The 17,913-nt window shown below is 44.3% G+C and overlaps 1 protein-coding gene across 1 annotated transcript; it reads left to right on the forward strand.

Annotated features, from left to right (window-relative positions):
• Nucleotides 1-344: 344 nt before the first annotated feature.
• On the forward strand, nucleotides 345-17,340 carry CRYM (crystallin mu). The gene is made up of 8 exons (XM_006177302.3): nucleotides 345-597; nucleotides 1,093-1,246; nucleotides 3,169-3,231; nucleotides 7,862-7,963; nucleotides 10,704-10,887; nucleotides 14,237-14,358; nucleotides 15,063-15,147; nucleotides 16,992-17,340. Exons 1-8 carry the CDS (start codon nucleotides 428-430, stop codon nucleotides 17,054-17,056), a joined length of 945 nt encoding a protein of 314 aa, XP_006177364.1. The 5' UTR covers nucleotides 345-427; the 3' UTR covers nucleotides 17,057-17,340.
• Nucleotides 17,341-17,913: the final 573 nt, after the last annotated feature.

A 17,913-nucleotide genomic window follows, 5' to 3' on the forward strand; every position in this document is an offset into this window, starting at 1 on the left:
GCAATAGTTTAAGAACTAAGGGAGCCCATCATTGTTTGCCCCATATCCCCCTGTCTCCTCTTTCCCAGGCCGGACCACCTAGACAGCAAACAGTGGAGTTGATGGGGAGGTAGGAAGGTGGGGCGCCGAACTAACACATTTTACAAGGAATGTGACTACAGCTAATTACAGGAATTGAGAAAGCGGACCCCAGAATACTAACTCCCAGCCAGCCTGTCTCAATTCCAATCTCGAAGAACCCGCGCCTGGAGTGGGCCCTGCTCGCCCACCCCAGGGGACGCGGTTTCGGGGAAAAAGGCTTTGCTCCGCCTGGAGAGCTGGGCGTGGCCAGCAGGCGGCGGCGCGCACCCTCTGAGCGCTCATATAAGGCGCAGCCCTGGAACCGCGGATCCCGGTGAGCCCCAGAGCTTAGAAGGCGAGAGGCGACATGAGCCGTGTGCCAGCGTTCCTGAGCGCCGCCGACGTGCAGGCCCACCTCCCCAGCGCCAGCCTGCTCATCCCGCCTCTCGAAGCGGCTCTGGCCAACTTCTCCAGCGGCCCCGACGGAGGGGTCATGCAGCCGGTGCGCACCGTGATGCCGGTGGCCAAGCACAGGGGGTGAGTGAGGAATGCCGCCCGGGCCAGAGGCTGGAGAAAGTGGAAAGGAGGAAGAGGAAGGGTGAGAAGGGGGGAAGCAGCAGGAGAAAGGGAGGGCTTACCTAATCACTGCTAATAACAGCTGCCACCTAATTTGTGCCACGCGCTGCGTCAAGTGATCGTTTTACAGGAGTTACCTTGTTTACTTGAACACACTCCATACATAGGTGGTTAGTGATGCAGCCGTTTCACTGATGGAAAAACAGACTCAGAGAGGTGAGGTGAATTACCCAAGGTTATGCAACTAGTAAGTGGTGGAACTGGGGTAGTTTTTCTCATCCAGTTGCTGGACTCTTGAACGTACTCCGCATACTGCCAAAGAGAAGGGCAGGGGGATGGGGGAAGGGAGAAGGCCAGTGGGGACGTGACGGAGGACAGGCAAAGGGATATGGGGACTTGATAGGACACCTCAGCATGGATGGGAAGGGTTTAAAGCTGCTCCTTCTCTTCCCGTAGTTTCCTGGGCGTCATGTCTGCCTACAGTGCCGCGGAGGATGCCCTGAGCACCAAGCTGATCACCTTCTACGAGGACCACAGCGCCACCTCCCCTGGCCCCTCCCATCAGGCCACTGTGCTGCTCTTTGAGCCGAGCAACGGCTCCCTCTTGGCGGTGAGCAACCCCCTGTCCTGGGGTGGAGCCTGGCCCCTGTGCGCAGAGCTAGGCTCAGAAGTTAGTTCTCTGTGGGCCTGGGGGAGTTCTGAATGTGACCACACATGCCTATCTCTGAGCAGCTGGATGGTAGCGACAGTGAAGGTTGTCTGTGACGGTGTATGTTTCCAGGACTGCCTGATGACCCTGCACAAGAGCCCACTGCTGCTTCAAGTGTGTGACAGTGTGGAAGTAATAATGTCGTCATTCTTGTATATATTCTTGTCCTATACCAGTTACTCCAAATATACAGTTTGTGCAAACCCGGCAGCCAAGGAAACATTTATTTAGTGAAACTATGTAACATGGGGTTATATGAGATACAGAATAGGGGTGCTTTCTAAAGCTGGCAGTTTTTTCCAAGGGGTACACAGTGACCTGTTTTATCATTTAATAGTATCAAAAAAAATTTTTAAACATCAAAAATTTGATAATATTAAAAATAGTAGTAGCTCATATTTGTAAGCACTTTGTGTGTGGCAGGCACTGTTTAAATACTTCATGTGTATTAACTCTTAGTACTTAGAACCACCCTGTGGGGTAAGCAATATTATTACCCCCATTTTGCAGATGAGGAAACTGAATCTTAGAGCAACTATGCTAAAGTTGCCCAAGTTTACATAGCAAATAGGTGGCACGGATGGACTTCATTCCTACTCTGTGTAAGTTCAGGGCCCATGTTGTCTTAACTCTATACTCTGCTGCCTTTCCCCACTGCCACTTCCTGAGCCCTCATCATCTGCTAGGCAGGAGAAATTGATCTCATCCAAATCTGACAGCATTCCTCTGTGGGAATTTTTTATTGCACACACCCCCAATTTCTGTCGAGGTCCCTGAGGCTCAGTGTAGCAGAGTCACTTTGCTTGAGGTCACACAACTGGTTAGGGGAAGTGCTCTGTGCCCTCCAGGCAGGCTCTGAGGCCAGGCAGCTGAGTCCTCATCAGGGACAGTCTCCTTAATTCTACCCAAACCTCCCCATGATCCTTATTTCCTCCTTCTTATCGGAATTTCTGGCTCCCCAAGGAAGCTGGCTGTTCATTACTCCTCTGGAAAGGAGTATCTAGCTCTGCCCAACCTCTGCTCATCCAACGGAAATGGCATCCCTACTGGCGACCAACAGTGCTTCCCTGGGAACTGGGACCATGTCCCGCTTGGAAACTCAATGACAAGTGCCTGAGATCCTTCCTGAATCTGATCGGTAGCCACGCATTTCGCTTCCTCATCCATAAAATGAGAATTCTGATGCTACTTGGTGAGGATCAGCTGAGATGAATAACAAAGATGGAGGAGAACAGCACAAATGATGGTGGTTATTATTAGCCAGACACAATTCAGAATTACCTGGGGAGCTGTTAAAAGCAAGGATGTCTGGGTCCCATCCCTAGAGATTCAGATTCAGTTAATTTAAGGGCCGTGTCTGGGCATGTGTATCTTTACAAAGCTCCACACGTGTGCAGCAGGAGTTGAAAGCCACTGAGTATTTTCCAGGCCCTTGCACAGATGTCAAGTGACTTACACTTATTCCTCAAGTTTCTCCTTAATTTGGTGTTTTGAGAATCCCAGGGAAAGTGAAGAAAATGGGAAATTCTTGAGGGCTCACCATATGCTAGATGTTTTTCTGTATGCTAATGCATTTAATCTTTAAAATAAAAAACCCTGAATGGTTGCCATTATCTTTGTTTTCACAGGTGAGGAAACCAGTGCTTACAGATTAAGGTTTTTGTTCAAAGTTGCAGTTCTCATAATTGGATCCAGGTTCAACACCAAGCCCATGCTCTTGGTAGAATAGTATTATGATTCCTAGGGTTACTCTTTGAGAACTTCTCTCCGCTTAAGTAGTGGATGAGGGTGCCCTTTGCTCACTGTTTCTCCTTTCCTCCAAGGTCATGGATGGAAACGTCATAACTGCACAGAGAACAGCTGCGGTGTCTGCTATCGCCACCAAGGTAAGATTAGTGCCTGGCTGTGCTGCGCTGGTGGGTGGGATTGGGTGTCTCAAGCTTGAATGTCTAAGGGAGAAGTGAGGAACTTACTTTGATCTTCCTCTGACATAGCTGGAATGTCATATGCCAGATTTGGGATGTCAAGTGAGCACAGTGATTCACAAAATGATTAGCTACCATTTAATGAGCCCCAGATTCCAGGTGCCTTACGTATGTTATTCCTGATCTTCATACCAACCTTGCAAAGTAAGTATGATTATCTCCATTTGCCAGGTATAGGGAATATGGCTCAGAGAGTTTATGTAAGTTGATCAGGATCACACAGCGATTAAATGGCAGAGCAAGACTTTAAAACTTGTCGGCTCTGACTCCCAGGACTACTTTCTTGCCTTTGAACCACACTGGTCCTGGCAAATCAGTGTGTCTGCCCCATAAGTCAGAGCCAGTGCTGCATAAGAAGCAGAGGGGAAAATAAGCAGATCTGAGCCAGACATCTATTCTTTCAACAAGTATTGACTGAAATCCTCCCACATGTCAGGCACTGTTCTAAATGTCAGAGACATGCCAGTGAATAAAACAGGGTGACATACACAGGGAGGGTTGGACAATAAATAAAATAAAAAGTAAAATAAATAGTATGATTTGCTAAAAAAAAATAGTTAACCAACAACAAATCCCTTTTAAGTTTAGTAACAGGCTAGGATTTGCTTTAAAAAACCAAACCAAACCAAACCAAACCAAACCACCACCATCAACAACAACAGAAACAAACAGGTTATTAGAAGGATGAACATAAAGCAGAACTGAGAATATTGGGAAGGGGTGACATTTTAAATCATCGAGGAAAGACCTCACTGAAAAGGTGACATTTGAGTAAAGACCGAAAAGGAAGTGAGTGAAACAGGAGGGGGACGGGGAGCTCTCCAGTTAGAAGGAAAAGCAAGTGATGTGGTGATGAAGTGATGTTCCTAACCTAGTGCAAGGGCATCCTGCGAGAAAAGCAGTATTTTTCGAGGCTAGGGTTAAGAAGAGGTGGTGTCTGTAGGAACAGTTGGAGTCTGAAATCTTTCACATTAAACGGAAAAGTACAAGGTCTGGGAATGCTGGTGTATGAGGCTTAAGCATAAAGGAAATGTGGGGTCTAGCAGAGGGAGGGTTGGAGCAGCAAAAACCAGGTGTTCAGATTGTATGTTAAGATCTTCTAAACACCTGATGGGGAGGGAAGAATGTGGGGATTAATCTGGTAATTATATAGGAAGGGAGTTAATACACCCCTTGATGAACTGGTTTTTTAAAATTATATCCAGCCCCAACTCAGATTGAAATAACGGAGGGACTCTGAATTCTGTTCCCTGGTAACCTAGGAACAGAGTGACTCTAACAATACTGCCTTACATTTGGAAAGGGCTTTGATGTTTTCCAAAATAATTATCAACCCATTGTCTCGACTTATTTTGGGGTTTCTCTGAGGAAAGCAGAGCAAGTATTACTGGCCTCATTTTGTAAAAAGGAAATGGAGACTAGGGTTTGCTGAAGTCCCTTGGAAGCAATGGGTCTTCTTGTTCCAGATCAGTACTTTCCAACCCAAACTATGTAGCAACATCACCTGGGGAATTTTTAAAAATTCAGATTCCAGGGGGATGGGTTATAGCTCAGTGGCAGAGTACATGCCTAGCAAGTATGAGGTCTTGGGTTCAATCCTCAGTACCTCCATTAAAAAAAATAAATTAAAAACCTAATTTCCTCCTATTGCCAAAAAAAAAATTAAAATTAAAAAAAAAATCAGATACCCTAAAGCACTGGATTGGAATTGCTAAGGATGGGCCCCAAAACTAGTATTGTTTTGTTTTGTTTTGTTTTGTTTTGTTTTGTTTTGTTTTTTAATGGTCTCTGATTGATTCTGATGGTTCGGGAACTCAGTTCTTCCAGACCCAGCTTTCAGTTACACTGTTGCTTTTTGCATAGATAAAAATCTCCATTTTGGGCTGTTTCACAAAGGAACAAGGGTCTCTTTTACTTTTTGTGCTGGAAGAGTAAGATGTTTTCTTTTCCATCACTCCTATTTCCTTTATGACTTTGGGAGGAGGATGAGAAGTACAGGAAGTTCTCAGGTTTGTCGGACACTGTAACTCGTATTTGGGTTGCACATACCCTGAACTGGGGACTCTGACATGCTTTCTCAGGGTGATAATATGTATCAGGGTTTATCCCTGACACACATTGGTTCCACAAATATTTGAGTGTCCACCACGCTCCAGGCCATGTGCTCAGCATGGGGCATAGAATGGTGACTAGAACCAGATACAGAACCTGCCATCATGGAGCACAGAGCGCATTCGGGGAGACAGACATTAATCCAAAGCTCACACCAATTAATGTGAAAACTACAACCCTGACACACACACTGAATGGAAGGGGGAAAGTGCTATGAGAACATAAAAGGGGTGGTCTTGATCTAGTCTTTGGGATTTTGGAAGGCTTTTCCTCTGTGAGGCATATCTAAGCTGAGATTTGAAGACCAATAGAACTTACTTGTGAGGGGCAGAAGGAAAAGCACTCCAGGCAGAGGAAAGGTGCAAAGGCCTGAGGATGACAGAGGTACACATGCTTGGGGAGCTGCCAGGAGTCCTATGTGGCTAGAAGACAAGAGGTGTTGGAGAGCTTGTCCTGAGAGGCAGCTGGGGAGATGGGAGGGCCAGACCAGGAAAGGCCTTAGTGAATGCAAACGAAACAGTCTTTTCAACCTCTTTAACAAACCTGGCAAGTTCATATACATGTTTTTAATTATCTGCATGCAATGGGGAAAAAAATGAAGTGACATTAACCCTGTTATGACCCTGTTATGATTTTTTTTTTGGCAGGGGAGACAATTAGGTTTATTTGTTATTCTTTTTAGAGGAGGTGCTGGGGATCGAACCCAGGACCTCAGGCATGTTAAGCACGTGCTCTACCGCTAGAGCTATGCCCTCCCCCCATAAATTTTATAAATGTTATACTATTTGGGAAAAGAGATGTCAATTATAACATTATTACCAAGGCAACAAAGTAGTAAGTAAGACAACCAAGCAGGATTACAGATTTACTTTCAGAGGCCGAAGGTTACTTTTACAGATTACTGCAACCATTTCTGAAGCCCACATGTACTTCCAAGAGTAGATTCATATTAACTGACAATAGAAAAAAAAAATTGACTTTGTCAAAGAAAAATCACCTAATTCTCCTTACTGGACAGGAGCATAAGATTACTAGTCTTGTGGATATTGTCATTTTGAAACCTTTTCAAATCAGATTCTTTGAACTATAGTTTATGGCACAAAAATGGTGTCTCTCCTTCTGCAGCCACAGGAGAAATGAACATCTGCTATTATGTCTGAGACTCCTTTTGGCAAGTGATTAATAATTAAGAATACTTTAATTTTTAAGGTCGTACTCCAGAATTTCAATAATTAGCATTGTAAGAAAGAGCAGACCCAAGGAGCTCAAATTTTATTAAATGAAATAGAGAAAAGGCGGAGGACAGTCTTATTTAATATGGATGGTTTGAGCAGCAAGTGATGTCCTTCCTCAATGCCAGTAGTTCTTAACTGAAAACAATTTTGCCAGTTGCTCCAGAGATAATTAGCAGTGTCTGGAGATTTTTTTGGTTGTCACAACTGAGGGCATGGGGGTGCTAAGGGATAGAGTTCAGGGATGCTGCTAAACATCCTATAAGGCACAAGACAGCCTGCCCACTTGCTCCCTCCCCCCCTCCCCCTCTCCTGCCAACAAAGAATTATCCAGCCCAATGTCAACAGTGCTGAGGTTGAGAAACGCTGCTCTATTTCTTATAGCTAATAGTAGATATGGGCTAATTCTGTGCAAATAAGACTGTCTCTGTTTTCATGGGGCTTACATATTGGTACAAGAAAATAAATTTGTAAGCAAATAAGTACTATAAGGTGGTGAATTCTATCAGGGAGGTCAGAACTAATTTGCTGGAATGGTGAACTTGATATGAATTGATTGTAAGAACCCTTCTCCCACACTCAGACACATGTACACCCTTGGCAGGGGCCACAACACCGTCTCTATATTCCTCTTTACAGGAAGACAGAGGCTAAGAGAGGATCAGCAGAGAGTGGGCACAGCAAATACGGCTGAGAACCTGGGGTTCCCAGGGCTCATGGACTCCAGAAGCAGCTCACAGCTCAGAGAAGGAGGTGTGGCTTATCACGCCCCTGAGATGGGGTAACACAGGAGAAAGAATGTGGGCTTTGGAGAACCAAAGATGCACTTTGGAGTCCTGCTGTGCCATTTAATAGTTGAAGGACCCTGAGCAAGTTACTTAACCTCTCTGAACCTCAATTTATTTATCCTTAAGAGGAGGATAACTATAGGAGTATCCAGCTCATAGGGTCATTTGTCTGGACTAAATGAGATCACGAGGGGTTAAGCACTGGCAGATATTAGGTACCCAATGAGGGCGGCTTCCCTTCCTCCCCACTCTACAGCAGCGTGGAAATAAAAACACAAAACGATATCTTCTTCATTGCCCGAGAGGTCCTGAAAGTCACCTGATCCTCAAACTACATTTGTTCTTCTCTTGACTGCTAGTGTCTCCCTTGACCTTTTCTATCTCATTTCTCTCAAATAGTTTCTGAAGCCCCCCAGCAGTGAAGTGTTGTGTATCCTTGGAGCTGGGGTCCAGGCTTACAGCCATTATGAGGTCTTCACAGAGCAGTTCTCCTTTAAGGAGGTGAGTCCAGGGAGGGTTGTGGGGACTGTGAGGGGAGTAGGGAGTGGCAGTGACCTTTGTCCATACTCCTTCATTACGACATGGGTTACGCTGAAATTTAAGTTGAGAATCCAGTCTCGACCATTTATTTAATGACTTGCCCAGGAGTCCCACTGGAGGTGAAGAGTCTGGAAAAAGGCCTGAATCACCTTTCCCAGTTTCTCAGTTCGCAGGGGATGCCCAAGTACGCAGCGAGCCTACTCAGCTACTTAAAGGATTGTGTTAGACCTGTTACCTACATTCAGTTGTCCTTTTGGCCCTATTCTATGCTTCTCTTAGGAGAATCTGGGGTCTTTACATAGTCAGGGTTAAGGATCCAGGACCTGGGAATGAAGCCACAGCATTTTCCCTCTGCAGCCCAGATACTGGTCCACCTTTCCCCCGTGCCGGCTGGCGCACACTGCCTACTGTTGTTAAGACATTGGACACTACTTTTATTTTATTTTTTGTATGTGTGTGAGAGAGGTGGGGCAGATTCAAATTATGATTTTCTTTTATGATAAAAGTAACATCTCTGCTTTGGAAAATGAAGACATAAGGAAGAAAACAAGAGAATAATTTCCTTTTATCTGTTTTCAAAGACAAGCAGTTTAACATTTTCAGTCTTCTCTAATATACTTTTTTATATCATAGTTTTGTGAGGTTTTTTCTGCTTTTTTTAATCAAAGTGTAATTGACATACAATATCATATTAGTTTCAGGTATATCATAGTGACTGGATATTTATGTACTTTTTGAAATTGTCACCACGATAACTAGATGCCATCTGTCACCATGCGAAGTTATTACAGTATCACTGAGTATATTCTCTATGCTGTACATTGTATCACCATGACTTAATTATTTTATAACTGGAAGTTTGTACCTCTTAATCACCTTACCTATTTCATCCATCCCGCACTCTGGCAATCACCCCAAGTGGTTTATTTTGTTCTCTGTATCTGTAGTTGACTTCTGAATTGCTTTGTCTGTTCATTTGTTTTGTTTTTTAGATTCCACATATAAATGAGATCACAGAGTATTTGTCTTTCTCTGTCTGACTTATTTCACTTCGCATAATACCCTCAAGATCCATGTTGTCTCAGATAGCAAGATTTCAGTCTTTTTATGGCTGAGATATTTTATTGTATGTGTATATATATGTATATATGCCATGATTTCTTTATCCATTTATCCATTGATGGATACATACGTTGTTTGTATATCCTGGTTATTGTAACTAATGCGGCAAAGAACATGGGGATGCATTTATCTTTTTGAGTTAGTGTTTTTGTTTCCTTCAGATAAATACCCAGAAGTAGAGTTGCTAGATGGTATGGTAGTTCTGTTCCTAATTTTTTGAGAAACCTCCATACAGTTTTCCAGAATGACTGCACCAATTTACATCCCTACCAACAACGAACTCAGTTTCCCTTTTTTCAGCATCCTTGCCAACACTTCTTATTTTTTTGTCTTTCTGATAATCATCATTCTGACGGATGGGAGACGATATCTCATTGTAGTTTTGATTTGCATTTCCCTGTGGTTCACTGACATTGAGCATCTTTTCATGTGTCTGCTGGCCATTTGTGAGTCTTTGGAAAAATATTTATTCAGATTCTTTGCCCATTTTTTAAGCAAGTTGTTTGGGTTGTTTTATGTTTAATATTAAGTTGCATAAGTTCTTTGCATATTTTACATATTAACCCCTTATAACACAGTTTTAATCATGTTAAGTTTACACAGTTGCATATCCTGTATTTTCACTGAGTGGCCTAACACTATCACTTTTCCAGATTTCCTAATTTTTGTGTAGTATTTCACATTTTCTATCAAGAAAGGTGGTACGGTTAACCATTCTCTTCTAACTGGGCGTATTATATTGTGTTTCACCTTAGTTGTTGAACTTACCTAGACATAACATTTATTTCCATATTTGTTATATTTCCTTGTGAGAGATTCTTTAGGCCTTATTTGCCGTTGAAGGCGGACAACCCCCACCCCAGACATCAGTATCTGTTAAGCAAGCTAGCGAGTCCCCATCTCCTGGTGATGCCAATGACCCACCCCCTCTCCACCAGCACTTTCCAGGATTCTAAGTGTAGCTAGTACCCTTGGCCTTTTCATCTGCTGCATGACTCACTCCTGAAACCCTTCCAATCTTTAATTCCCGGCATATCCTTCAGAGATCAAGCTTTTCCACGCATAGCACTGCACATCCTGTTTGTGAATCTCACACCTGTTATGACTCCTTTACAGAATCCCAAACATAAACTGTGAGTTTGATGCTAACTTTTGCCAGTTATCATTCACATTTTACAGACATGAAAACTGAGGCTGAATGAGGGGAAATAACCTCAGAAACAGTTAAGTGACAGAGCACGGATTGATTCTAAGGCCGTCTCGCTCCAGAACTCGCTCTGCTAATCATTAAGCTCTATAGTAGCTATTAAGCTACTGAGGCTGTGTGTCCCAGGCTAGAACTGAAAAACCTCCCCTCTTCCTGAAAGGGGAATATGGTAGACAAAGCTCATTTTCAAATATCTGGCCCAGATTAATGCTATACCCTTGATCAAATATCCGCTCTCCATAGGGAATGATTTAAATAACCACAGCCCTTACCCCAGAGTGGTTCAACTTTTCCTTGTGCCCCTGGACTTGATGAAACATAAACCGTCAAATACTCATGGCACCAATGTCCCTCTTGTCACCCCCAATGAAGGTGAGGATATGGAACCGCACCAAAGAAAATGCAGAGAAGTTCGCAGACACAGTGCAAGGAGAGGTACAGGTCTGTTCCTCGGTCCAGGAGGCTGTGGCAGGTGCAGATGTGATCATCACAGTCACCATGGCAACAGAGCCCATCTTGTTTGGTGAATGGGTGAAGCCTGGGGTTCACATCAATGGTAAGCAGAGTGTCTCCATGAGCTTTGGGTGGCCGGACTCTCCCTTGGCTGGACCAAGGGGCCGCGTCAGCAGAACTGGTTTACTCATGCAAATGCCCGAGCTTCTTAAGGGCCTCGGACACATTTGAACCTTGAAAGACAATATTTACTCCAAAATATGAAAAAAAATCACAAACCTGAAACTAATACATTTAATTAAAGTTTTATAAAGTGTAAATGATCAATTACAGCTCAGTTCTAAAATGTCATGAAATTTAAATTACAAAAGTCAAATGACTCACTTATTCTTAACAACACTTAGAATTATTTTTTTTTTAATTTTAATTACACCACAAAAGACATTTCATGTGACTTGTGGATGCTTTTTAATATGTAACATAGGATGGGTGGGACTCTAATCAAAAGAATTCCTGGGGCCTCTAAAGATCCTCAGATGGCCTTGGGGGCTGGCAAGATCTGATCTCTATTGAATACCTACTATTACAGGTGCTCTTCTAAATTCTTTGTATGTCCCATATCATTGAATTCTCACAACAACCTTATGAAGTAGGAGCTATTATTATCATGACCATCATTTTACAGGTGGGTAAACCAAGGCATGGAGAGATTTAAGTATCTTGCCCAGAGTCAGAGGTTCCTAGAGACAGAGCTGGCATTTGAGCTAAGGCAGTCTACCCTCAGAGCCCAAGAGCTTAAATAATGTCCTCTATCATCTTTCAGTAAGAAGACTGGATTCTGATGAGCAAACAAATGAAGACTAGAGAATTTAAACGTGGTATCAGTGCCCCACGTTTTAGTGACAAGCACGTGGTGTGAATTCACACGGTCTAAGATCTCTGCACACATTGGCAAATGAGCTTGCAAGAGCCAAGTATCACGACTATGTGTTCATTCACAAACACGTGCTGAATCCCTACCGTACATCAGGCACTGTTCTAGATGCCGGGGATGTCACAGTAAACCAGCAGTCAAGGTCACTACTTTCCTGGTGCTTACATTCTAGTGAAGGGAGACAAACAACAACCAAGCAAACAAATAGATGAGCTAGTAGTTCCAACTAAAGAGAAGTTCTATGAAGGAAGCAAAACGTGGTGTGATTGAGGAAGGGGCCATAGTAGCCTGTTTGGGACTGGTATTATGATGTGTGTCCAGGGGTTAGGTCTTGCTGTTCGAAAGCCAGACCCGAACAGTAAGACCGTTTCTGGAAGGACTTGGGAAATCAAGAGAAACCAGTTCTTGGTGAAATGGACAAGCGCTGAATATTCAGCAAGACTGACTTGACTTTTTTTTCCTGCTTTTTTTTTTTTTTAGCACATAAAACAGCACATATTTATTATCTCACAGTTTCTGTGGTTCAGGAGTCTGGGCATGGGTTAGCTGAGTCCTCTGCTCACACCGGGATGAAATCCAGGTGTTGTCCAGGCTTCAGTCTCATCTGGAGCTCAGAGTCCTCTCCCAGGCTCACATGGTTGTGGCAGGTTCCTCACGTTGCAGGGCAAAGGTGCCCGTTTTCTTGGGGCTACTCTCAGCTCCTGGAGGCTGCCCATATTTCTTGCCGTGTGGCTGCTCAACCTCGAAAACCAGCATCAGAGAACCTTCCTCATGCTGGATCCCTCTAATGCTTTGAATCTCTCGCTCCAGGAAGGGCTGACTTGATTTTGAGTCAAGGCACCTCGTATCTTTCCCTAGCCTAAAGACAAAATCGGTTATGTGTTCACAGAAGCATCAAATATGCTTATGTGTTACAAGTGCAGTTGACAAGGAAACACCAACAACAAATCTTACTTACTTTACAGCTTGGCCAGGAGATCAGCCCAGTTCCAGCCTCCCCTGCATGTCCCTCATGCTGCCCCTGGAACATCATCAGCCAGTGTCTGATGCTCACCCGTTCTAGCCCCACTGAAACAAGGCCAAAGTCCAGCCTGAGGCAGGCCCCTCCCTTTGCAGCCTGGCCCACCTCCATCTGCCTGAGTGGCCTTATGCAATCCTTTGAGAACTCAGCCTGCTCAGAACCAGGGGGCTCAAGTGCAATGAGAAGAGGTGGCTTGAGAAGCTAGGGTTTTTCCCACCAGCTGATGATTTATTTACGAGCTTCATTACTTGGTGTTTTTGTTCTATAGAACTCCTCACACAAACAGCCTTCAAGATGGACATTTTTACACCACCACTCTCTTTGAAAATTAGAGTAGGGGAGAGCAGCAGGAGAGGGAACAAGTAGAGAAAACTGGATGGCAGTGAAAGAAGGCATATAAATGCTGCCGTATATTTGTGTAAGGCTTTATAGCGGTTTCCAAAGACTGGCTGGCAGGGGCTGGATCCAGCCAGCAGATGTGTTTTGTTTAGACCATAGACTGTTCTGAAAACCAGGAAATAACACATGCAAATAGATTTCCTGCTTCCCTTTAAAAAAGCGGGGTATCTAACAGTGGCCCTGCATTCTCATATGGCAGTAATTAGCTGGAGCTGAACAACGACCGTCTCCTTTAGAAGGGCCTGCTTTCTTCTCTGTACTTCAGTCTCCAGCATTTCCAGTCCAGTCTCTCTGACCAGTCCTGCTCATTTTCATTACTTGCCTAGCCTTGCAGGCATTTGGTTGCAGCTTCTGCATTATCCTATGTCCCAGTGCTGGGCGGCATGATGCCTTGGATTCATCGTTAAGATTCTGGGCTGTGCAGAGGATGTGAAATCTTGGTGCCAGGGTGCAGCTGGTTTCCTCTTTATTGGGGTTTCTCCGTGACCCTGACACTGGGTTCTTTTCTCATGAGTTAGAAGAGAAGTGGTTGGGGTGAGGAAGGGGAATGATTGAAAAGCAAGCAGACAGACAGAAGACAGAGGAGTGTGGGGTATAAATAAGTTCCAAGTGATGTCTCTGTTTTAGAGTCTTTGTGGGGAAGGCACCGTTCCTGGTAAGCGGAAGACGCCTGAAAGGCACGTGCTTTCTCAGAGCCACAGATGTGTGCTTATTAGGTACATAACCTTGGCATGTACCGCTTCTTTGAGCCTCCGCTTAAATGGGAATCAGACATGAAGTGTACTTGGGAGGACTATAAATAGCATGTGTGAAACAGCCCACAGAGAGCAGGCACACAGTACATGAATGCTGAGTTGCCTCAAAGTCTTTTTTTCAGTAATGAGAAGGGGTATGAAATGGAAAGGGAACAAATGCCAGGTATTATTCTTATGAGTGGGTATTCAGTCTTGTTGATCGGGAGGGAGTTTGCCTGGGGAAATGAGGCATTCCACATCTGTTTCTACCTGCCCTCTGCCACCTCCTTTTCCCCCACCCCTTCCATTCTTTGGTGTGTTCGTGACTATTTCCAGGCTCAAAATATGTTTTGCTGTCTCTTAGCCATCGGCGCCAGCAGACCTGACTGGAGGGAGCTGGATGATGAGCTCATGGAAGAGGCTGTGCTGTACGTGGATTCCCAGGAGGCTGCCCTGAAAGAGTCTGGAGATGTCCTCTTGTCAGGGGTGAGCCTCCCCTCCTGGTGGGCTTTTGCCGACTGACCGCGCCTGGATCCCAGGCTTTCATTAACTCTCCTTCAGTCTGGCCCGCTCCAGACCTTTGTAACCCCCACCTCTTTGCGGGGTGATAACTCCCAAATGTCTCTAAACCATTTCTTATCCCCTTCCAAAATAATGTAGCCGTTATGGTGGTGGCAAGTGTTTTCCTGTCCCTTTTACCTGAAGAGAGCAGTTTGATGGATTTTTCCTTTGGACTGGGCTATCCTATAAAGTAGTAGAATTGGAAGATGGGAGCCCTTTGGAGCTTGGAAACTTTCCCAATATGGCCAACAAATTAGGACTAGGGTTGGCCACTTTCTGGCCTTCTTTTTCTTTCGTAATCAGGGCATAGAATAAGAAGGGGGACTGCCAAAATAAGACAGAACATGCCTATTTCCTCACTGACACAGTGTCCTGGCAGGACATTCCTCTGGCCACAAATTTGTATTTCTGCAATTGTGGTATCACAAGGGCAGATGCTACACCACTCCCCACCCCAAAAAGAAAGATTTAAAGGGGAAGCGTCCTCTGACATCATCCAGTTTATAAAGTCTTTTTATCAAGTTTATCCCTTATCCAGCTCAGAGACACCCTGTCCTGGCTTCAGAAGCTGGCCCTGAGCAGACATTCACTCGCTCCATGGCCTAGATCAGCATGTGTTCATTTGACAGGCCAAGATCTTCGCTGAGCTGGGAGAAGTGGTGAAGGGAGTGAAGCCAGCCTACTGCGAGAAGACTACAGTGTTCAAGTCTTTGGGTAAGAGCCACTGCTCCCAGGGCACAGCCCTAACCAGGGCACAAGGTAGGTTTATTGGTGGGAAGAGGAATGAGTCAGCAGGCTCCATAGCTCAGTAATCGTGAAATCTATCATTCAGGTCAGTTATTTACATCTTGGCATCGTGGTGAAACCTGTGAACTCTGGAACTGGGCAGTCCTGGATTAGATTCCCTTCTCTGCCCCTCCCTGGACAGGCATCCTTGAGCAGGTGACATCACCTCTCTGAGCCACAATTTCTTTACCACCTGTCATCTAGAGTTTTTGTGAGAATTAAGTGAGACGTGCACGTCAAACAATTTGCACATAGCAAGTGTCAGCATTAAGTCATTTAGACTCAGATCTAAATGAAACTTAAAAAGATATCCTTCAGAGGTGGAGGGTGGGAGAAAAAGATGTTAATAAAAAAAGAGCTTAAGAGAAATAGCAGGGAGACCCAAGCTGAGAGAGACCCAGACAGGAAGTATAGCCTGTGACCTTTTTTCCCCTCCTTCCCTACCTTCCTGCTTGCTGATTTAAGAAGGGCTTCACTGTGGAGCCCGTTACCACCTGAGTTAGTACAGGCAGAAGCCCAGCAAAGAAAGGGCTCCCAGTGGCTGGTCTGCCCTTCAGCCCAGCTGTCCCACCTTATCAGATTTAAAGAAATGGACGTAAATGGTCACAGAGATCATTTTCAGCTCATACACCTAAAATGTTGAAATCCTCCCAAACTGGTTGGTAAATAGTTGCTGCCCTGAGCCCTTCAAGCTCTCCAGGCCTTACATATTTCTTAATGATCAAGCAACCAAAGCTTTAATGCTTGGCAGTGTATTTAAAAGTGCTCCAACCACCCAACACCCACGCCAGTCAGTATCCGTGCCTTGCCATCTGTTAAATTTTTTTTTTTAAATCTCTCATGCACAGAAAGACAGGCAAAAGCAGCTTTATCTAGAGCCTGGTTCAGAGACATCACACTGATCTAGTTATGTCTGAAAGCTTCATCGTTCCTAGCAGATCGGAGGTCAGTGACCCCTTCAGGAGACAACAATGCAGAAGCCTGCTCTATACTTCTGAGCAATTTTTACTTTCTCACTTTTGGGGGTTGGTTTATTGGCACATTTTTTCATCTAAGGAGACACATATTAAACATCTGTTATGTATCAGGCTCCATATTGAGAGCAGTGGTGGCTACAAAAATTAATAAAAACTGGCTCTTGCCCTTTAAGGACATACACCAATTTAGGATTAACGTATGTGCCCAAATCTACAAGACAAAGGGGGCGTTGCTGAAGACTCAGGGTTTGGACTAGACCAGAGAGGTCCAACAAACTACAAACCATGGGCCAAACCCAGCCCCCCTGGGAGTGAAATCGTTTTTTTACATTTTTCAAAAATGATTGGAGGAAAAAATTAAGAGTATTTCATGACACAGGAAAATTATATGACACTGAAAAATGCAGTGTCCATAAAGAAAGTTCTGTTGGAGCACACTCAGGCATATTTGTTTACCTGTTGTCTACAGCTGCTTTTGTACTAGAACAGCAGAGTTGAATAATTTCACGGAAGTGGCGTGCAGAGCTCAAAATATTTACTGTCTGGCGCTTTACAGGAAGTTTTCTGGCCCTTGAACTAGCCTTTGAAGGACACAGAATTTGTTTGGTGGGCATTGTCAGCCTTGCCCTGCCCGTGGCTGACGCTTCAAGCCCAAGTTCACCGCTGGGCGTCAGTCCTTGTTACCCTGATGGGCATTATTGGCAGCATGGATGCTGTTTCAGGGAACCTGAGACCTGGGGTGTTTGAGGAAAACTTGTTCTGACCAAAGGTGAACCAACTTTCTGTTCATTCCAGGAATGGCGGTGGAAGACATGGTGGCAGCCAAGCTAGTGTACGATTCCTGGTCGTGTGGCAAATAAAAAGAGGGAACTTTGTGTTGAGTGGATGCTATAGCTCGAAGGGTGTTAACACTAGTTGTCTCATAATTTCAACATCAAATAAGGGAGCCCAGTGCCCAGTGAGCTATAGCTTTGTGTTTATCATATCTTACCTTAAATAATGAGATATCCCCTGTTGTGTTTGTAGTTGGAAAGCAAAACTAAGTGGCCATTTCTTCTGTAACGTCAGATTATTCTAGCATTCCTTTCCCCCTGTATTTCACTACCTTTTGTAATTCCTTGAAATAAAGCTCTTTCCAATTCTGCGGGTCTTGCTTTAGTAACTTCTAGCCCTCACGGCAAGGAAAATACGGGGATGGATTGTTTCCATTTGCTCCCTGCAGGAGCTCCAATGGCTGGAGTTATATTTTTTTTTTTCTATTTTATTGAGATACAATTTACACACCATAAGATCCACCAGTTTGAAGTATCTAATTCAACATTTTTAGTATATCCACAGGGTTATGCAACCATCACTACTGTCTAATTTCAGAACATTTCCACCACTCCAGAAGGAAACCCAGAACCTGTTAAGCAGTCATTCCCAATTTCCCCCGGTCCCTAGCAACCACTAATCTACTTTCTGTTTTTATGAACTTGCCTTTTCTGGACATTTCGTATTAAATGGAATGATATATTAGGTAGCCTTTTATTTCTGGCTTCTTATAATTGAAATTTCAAGGAACTGTGGAGCTTCCATATTGGTCGGGACTCCTCTGGTCATAAGTTGTGGAGACCACAACTCAAACTGCCTGAATCTGAATGAATGGATGAGGAATGGAATTTATTGGCTCTTGTAGTTAAGAAGTACAGGTAACTGGTTTCAGCTGTAGCTGTAT

This window comes from Camelus ferus, chromosome 18, assembly GCF_009834535.1.
Source record: "Camelus ferus isolate YT-003-E chromosome 18, BCGSAC_Cfer_1.0, whole genome shotgun sequence".
Taxonomy (NCBI): Eukaryota; Metazoa; Chordata; class Mammalia; order Artiodactyla; family Camelidae; genus Camelus; species Camelus ferus.

Bases quoted from the DNA above. Each gene is read 5' to 3' on its own strand.
- CRYM (XM_006177302.3), top strand. From the start codon at position 428: ATGAGCCGTGTGCCAGCGTTCCTGAGCGCCGCCGACGTGCAGGCCCAC. The intron at 1,247-3,168 runs GTGAGCAACCCC...CTTTCCTCCAAG, and splicing joins GCAACGGCTCCCTCTTGGCG to GTCATGGATGGAAACGTCAT. The intron at 15,148-16,991 runs GTAAGAGCCACT...TGTTCATTCCAG, and splicing joins TACAGTGTTCAAGTCTTTGG to GAATGGCGGTGGAAGACATG.